Consider the following 6,163-nt stretch of genomic DNA (forward strand, 5'->3'; position numbering starts at 1 on the left):
CGCAGCCCCGACGGCTCGCCGCAGGCACCGTGGAGAGGCCGGGGTACCACAGATTGATGGAGTTGGACAGGAGAGGAGGGCGAGGGGAGTCCGAGGACGGCCGGAGGATGTCCAGGGCCGTCGGGGCCCGCAGCAGCCACGGCACCCCGAGTGCGGGGGCCAGCTCCGGGGTCCTGATGGTGGGCCCCAACTTCCGCGTTGGCAAGAAGATAGGCTGCGGCAACTTCGGGGAGCTGCGCCTGGGTGAGCCCTCCAGGGCGGGCAGTGGGGTACGCAGACAGCCCGGGAGCTGTGCCTGGGGAGCCCCGCGGGGCAGGGGTGGGGTACGCAGACAGCCCGGGAGCTGTGCCTGGGGAGCCCCGCGGGGCAGGGGTGGTACAGCCCGGGAGCTGTGCCTTGGGGAGCCCCGCGGGGCAGGGGTGGGGTACGCAGACAGCCCGGGAGCTGTGTCTTGGGTAGCTCCTTGGCTGACGGAGGTGGGGTGCTGAGGCACAGCCCGGGGAGCTGCTGGGCTGTTCTGGCCCTGGGGGGCCGGGAGCGTGGCACCTCTGCACACCTCTCCAGAGGCCAGCTCTGCGGAGGGGCCGGCGGTGGCCGGCTCTGCCACCAAGAGGCCGCAGTGTCTGGGCAGGAAGCCCTGCCTGCCCCGTTTCCCAGGGGGACGGCCTGTCGTGTTGGTCACCACGGCTAGCAGGGTCCATGCCAAGGCCCACTCTTGCATGGCTGTCTCACAGCGCCTGTCACCAGGCCTCTGTCGCTCCTGGCCACACTGACCACCCTATCCAGCGGCAGCACAGTGCTTCCTGGGGGCGCGGACTGGAGACGGAGCCCCACAGCCAGGGCGGCCTCCCGGGCACTGGTGGCCACTCCCGGGCTGTGGGCTCGGCCCACAGCCTTCCTTGCTGGGACTCCAGGACCCAAGGGCACACACTCACCTGCCTTGGTCCTTGTGACGAGGTGGCTGCTGCTCACAGCCTCGCCCCTCCCTGCCTCCATTTCTGTGCACAGGTCCCAGACCGTAACACGGGGACTCGGGTGGCCGGCATGGGCCCTGTCCTCGGGCAGTAGGAGTGCTGGCCCCAGTGACAGAGAGACCCTGCTCAGCTCGGCCGCAGTGTGGCAGTGGTGGCAGGAGCTAGGTGTGCTCTGGAGCACAGCGTGCAGTGCTAGGCATGGGTCACAGCGCACCCGAGGAGCTGGCTCCGGCCTTTGGGCTTGTCGGGGTTCCTGTCGAGTGTACTGGGGCCAGCCAATGCCACGGTGGCCCCAACAGCTCGACCCCACGTGGCCAGCTCTGCAGTTCGAGTCGGAGACCTAGCAGGCTTGTCTATGTGTGTGCCCAAACCCAAGGGGGGGCCCGCGGGCGGCATGGTGGGCTCAGGTACTGGGCTCCCACGTGACTGTAAGCCGAGGCCTAGACCTGGCAGCTTGCTCGGAGTGAACGTGTCCTCTAACACGGTTTTAAAATAATAGTAAAGATCATTCTTTTTATTTATTTATTTAATTTTTTTTGAGGTTTTTGCTATAGGGCGCGTGCGCTCGCCAGACAGAGAGACAGAAAGTGAGAAATCACCTCCAGGGGAGATGGCCACGCCGCATTCCCTTCTCCTCCGTTTTCCTCTTGGGATCTTGGGCACACAGGCACACACGCCTGGCTTAAGTTTAAGCTACTGGGTACAGGACTTGAACCGCGGTCTACTACATGGGAGTCCAGCAACATAGCCATTATGCTAACTGCTGGTCCTGATTTTTATTTTCTCTATGGTTGCCAAACATCCTAACCAAATAACCCAACCAAATATTTTCTCTAAGTAATACTTTAATTTTAAAAATTATTTATATGTTTGAGTCGGGATCTTGGGCGGCACACACACGTGCCCGGCGTGAGTTTAAGCCGCTGAGTCCGGGACTCCACCCGACAGCTGCGTGGCCGTCAGCGTGACCACCATGGGCTGCTCGCCCCGCCCCCTGTCTTTCCTGCGGGGTTCCTTGGGCTGCCTGGGTGTGGGTGTCAACTTTGTCATTACATCAGAACAAATTTTAGTTCTTTTTCCTTCAAGTCTCTTTTTCTCTCTTTAAATATTTTCTAAATTATTATTTATTCAATTTAGTTAACTTATTTAAACTAAACCAGAGAGAGGGAGGGAAGTGAGAAAGCAAGCCGCCAAGTCTGAGGTTCACATCGCAGTCGACCATGTGGGGGTCCACCACACCACCTGCCAGACCTTCCCTTTAAATGTTTTTATGTTCATTCTTTTTATTTATTGTGCGCTCACCAGAAAGACAGAGAGACAGAAAGCGAAAAATCACCCCCCCAGGGGAGCAATCCCTTCTCCATTCTCCTCTCGGGATCTTGGGCACGCATGCACATGTGCCTGGGGTGAGTTTAAGCCACCAGACTCGAACCACAGTCGGCTACATGGGAGTTCAGCAACAGCCATTACGCTAACTGCTGGTCCCCTTTTTTTTATTTTTAAAAGATTTATTTAATTTTATTTATTCACTTATTTTTTCATTTGACCAGGGAGAAACAGAGACAGAGAGAGAAAGTGAGAAAGCAAGCCGCCAGGTCTAGGATTCGAACCATGGTTAGCTGTGTGGGAGTGTCCAGCACCTTAACCACCATGCCACCAGTGCTGGTCCTTCTTTTTTTGAAGTTGAATAGAAAGAGACAAGGAAAGTGAGAGCGAGCTGCCAGACCCAGGACCCAGCCGCAGTCAGCCCGGGGAGTCGAGCCCCGTAACCAGCAGGCCACCTGCCGGCCCCTTCCGCTGATCCCTCATCTCCAGCGTCACGTGTGCTTGGGGCAGTCCGTGCCATCCCAGACGCCCCTAGGTGCTCCTCCGTCACTTTTCTCTTTACAGGTTTTTGCCACGGGGCTGGGGCACGCTCACACACGCCGGTGTAGTCTCCCTGCCACCGCAGTCCGGCGACATAACGGCAGGACTCGGGCTCTGGCCCAGCCACGGTGCCCTCATGCCACCTGCTGCCCCGCTCTGGCCGTCAGCCTTCCGCCCTCTGGCTTTGTCTCTTCATTACTCCTCTCGCTTTTACTTTTTCCTCTATTACTAGAGGGCAAGCGTGCTCACCAGAGGGAGAGCAGAGACCCTTGAGTGGGGTGCAGTCGCGCCCCAGTCCCTCCCCCCGTAGGGTTTTGGGCATCTATGTACGTGTGTGTGCACTCCGTCCGTTTTGTTTCCTTTTGTTTTAGAGTTTTTTTCTATAGCGTGCATACGCTTGCCAGAGAGACAGAACTCACCCCTGCAGGGGATGGCCACGCCGCAGTCCCGCCTCCTCCATTCTTCTCTCGGGATCTTGGGCACGCGCGCATGCACGCACACACGCACACGCATGCACACACACACGCACACACCTGGCTTGAGTTTTAACCTGCCTGGTCTGGGGCTCGAAGTGCGGCTGACTACATGGGAGTCCAGCCACATAAACATCATGCCATCTGCTGGTCTGTGCTGTGCCTGTTCTGTAAGCTGCTAGACCAGGGTTTGGACCGGCCTGCTGCTCGGGATCTGGCTCCCTGGGCCTCTGGCATGGAGACAGCGCGGTGGTTGGTCGCCTGTGTAGGTCCACTTCCCTGCAGTGACAGCCCACTGCGTCCCTCTGAGGGGCCCGGTCCCCGGTTCCGCTTGCTCCCATCCACTTCCGTTCCCTCGAGGAGATGGCCCATCCGCTCCCTTTGGCGTATTTCCCTTTAAGGCCGCCGACCTGCCCTGAGGACCCGTGTTCTGCTGGTTCCCGGGCCGTAGTGGAGGCCTCATCCCCGGATGGGAGGCAGGCAGAGCAGAGAAGCAGGCCTGCTCTTCCACGAGGCCACTCCCGGGGTGAGGCCCATCACGCGAGCCCCGCACGGTTTGGAGCCCCCGTCGGTCCAGGGCCAGTTTGAACTGCAGCATCTGAATGCTTGAGTCATCCTCCGTGTCCCTGCCTGCACCAGCCGGGTGACATTTCACTGTGCTCCTCGTGTTCTGTCCCAGAGGCTCACTGCAGCCTGGCAGGTGGGCCTGTTGAGCAGGTCTCAGATCGCAGGCCGCAGGCCGAGGGGCGCCGGGGACTCTTGCGTCATGTGCACCCACGCACAGCCAGAACTGACCAGGGCCTTGAGGCCCTGCACCCAGCGGGGTCTGTAACACACAAGCCGCCCACGTCCCACTCGCGTGCTCCCCTCGAACCCAGAACCCAGGCTTGGCCTCCGGGAGTCGTTGTCTCTCGGGTCCAGATCCGCAGTCAAGGTGGGGCGGAGAGAGGCGGGGAGCGAGCGCTGCGGGGCGGGCAGGTGGGCGGGGCCTCCCAGTGCTCCTGGGGGATGCAGAGACCCCTTGCGGCGCGCTCCCCCGTTGGGGCTCAGGATTCGTCCTCCCCGCGGCCTGCTGGGGCTGCCGCTGTCTGTTTCTCGCAGAAGAAATGTACAGACCAGAAAAAGACCTGCCAGGAACGGGATCCACTGACACGCTTTGGACACTGCACCGAGGAAATGAAAAGGGACCCTGGCTGCAGGAGCTGCCCTCGCGTTCAGCATGCGGCCTGAGACGCAGGGGCAGGCGTGGGCAGCCGGGCGGGGGCGGGGCCGAGACGCATCAGGCCCCTGGTCAGCTTGTGGGCTGGGCTTTGCGGCTTCCCGCCAGGCTGCAGACACTGGAGCCCACTGCCCGGGGTGGGTGATGTGGAGGCCCGCTCAGCCGCGCCCCGCAGATGGAGCATCCGTGGGAAGCCCTGCCTGCACCCAGAAGACCTGTGCCTGACCCGCAGCCTGTGCGTGCACCGGGCAAGCTGTGGACACAGGCGGCTCACTGGGCAGGCTCCGGAGCCAGGCCTGGGGGGCCGTGGCCAGCTTAGCCTCCAGGGGAAGTTCCCTGTCCCCAGATTGCTGTGCGCACTGGGTGGGCTCGGGGTTGGCTAGCTGAGCTTGGCCCCTGGGGTCAACCCTGTGCTCCCAGTTGGCACCGTGCCCAGGGCAGGCTTGGCCCCTGGGAGGCAGTCCCATGTTCATGGTTAGGGGTCGTCGTGTGGCCGCAACTGTGGGACTCCCGGGCTTGGACCCCCTGAGAGTGGCTTCCTGAGCCCTACCCTGACCGTCGGAGGGGCAGCAGGCCTGCTGGAGCTGTAGTCTGAGTAGACACAGCGCCGCCGGCAGAACGGCACCCGGCAAGGGTCCTGACTGGGCCATGACGGTCAGGGGGGTGCTGTAGGCGCGGCTATGGCGTGGGCGTGCATGTGCGTGCCCGACGCTGGGAAGGGTTCTGGGCCAGGTCACCCAGCCGATGGTGGCCGCTTCCTGGCTCCAGGTGACAGCCTGGCAGGCGGCCGCACTTGTGTTGGTGGATTTGTGGCTTGAGGCGGAAAGCCCCTTTCTCTCCCGGTAGATGAGGGAGCTCAGGGAGGCCCGCGGGCTTCTGCCCAGACTCCCCACCTGCTCGGGAAGGGGCCCTGGGGTAGTGGTTGGGTGCATGCAGGCCTGGCTGGCTGCTGGCTGCTGTCCTCACGGGCCTCTCTGTCCCCACAGGGAAGAACCTCTACACCAACGAGTATGTGGCTATCAAATTGGTGAGTTGGCCCCCAGCCCCGCGTGGCAGACTGGCCCTGGCCCGGCCCGGCCCTCTGCCCCCCAGGAGCCGATCAAGTCCCGGGCCCCGCAGCTGCATCTGGAGTACCGGTTCTACAAACAGCTCAGCGCCGCAGGTAGCGCCCGGGCAGCGGGGTGGCCGCCAGGAGCGTCTGCGGCACGCCCTGCCTGTGCCTGTCCCCCCTGCAGAGGGCGTCCCTCAGGTCTACTACTTCGGCCCGTGCGGGAAGTACAACGCCATGGTGCTGGAGCTGCTGGGGCCCAGCCTGGAGGACCTGTTCGAAGTACCGGTTCTACAAACAGCTCAGCGCCGCAGGTAGCGCCCGGGCAGCGGGGTGGCCGCCAGGAGCGTCTGCGGCACGCCCTGCCTGTGCCTGTCCCCCCTGCAGAGGGCGTCCCTCAGGTCTACTACTTCGGCCCGTGCGGGAAGTACAACGCCATGGTGCTGGAGCTGCTGGGGCCCAGCCTGGAGGACCTGTTCGACCTGTGCGACCGGACCTTCACGCTCAAGACGGTGCTGATGATCGCTGTGCAGCTGGTGCGGGCTGGTGCGGGCGGCCGGCCCTGCCGGGGCGGGGCGGGCGG

At 62.6% G+C, this 6,163-nt stretch overlaps 1 protein-coding gene across 1 annotated transcript in view; it reads left to right on the forward strand.

Moving 5' to 3' along the window:
• Positions 1 to 6: 6 nt before the first annotated feature.
• Positions 7 to 6,163, forward strand: part of CSNK1G2 (casein kinase 1 gamma 2) — a gene marked incomplete at its 3' end in the record, with an annotated part of 6,566 nt that continues 409 nt past the window's right edge. The window contains 4 exon segments of the mRNA XM_014585539.1: positions 7 to 243; positions 5,519 to 5,559; positions 5,625 to 5,732; positions 5,925 to 6,116. Of these exon segments, the coding sequence (XP_014441025.1) occupies positions 57 to 243; positions 5,519 to 5,559; positions 5,625 to 5,732; positions 5,925 to 6,116 (528 nt within the window).

The sequence above is a fragment of the Tupaia chinensis genome, unplaced genomic scaffold (assembly GCF_000334495.1).
Source record: "Tupaia chinensis unplaced genomic scaffold, TupChi_1.0 Scaffold149964_2, whole genome shotgun sequence".
In the NCBI taxonomy this organism is placed as follows: domain Eukaryota; kingdom Metazoa; phylum Chordata; class Mammalia; order Scandentia; family Tupaiidae; genus Tupaia; species Tupaia belangeri.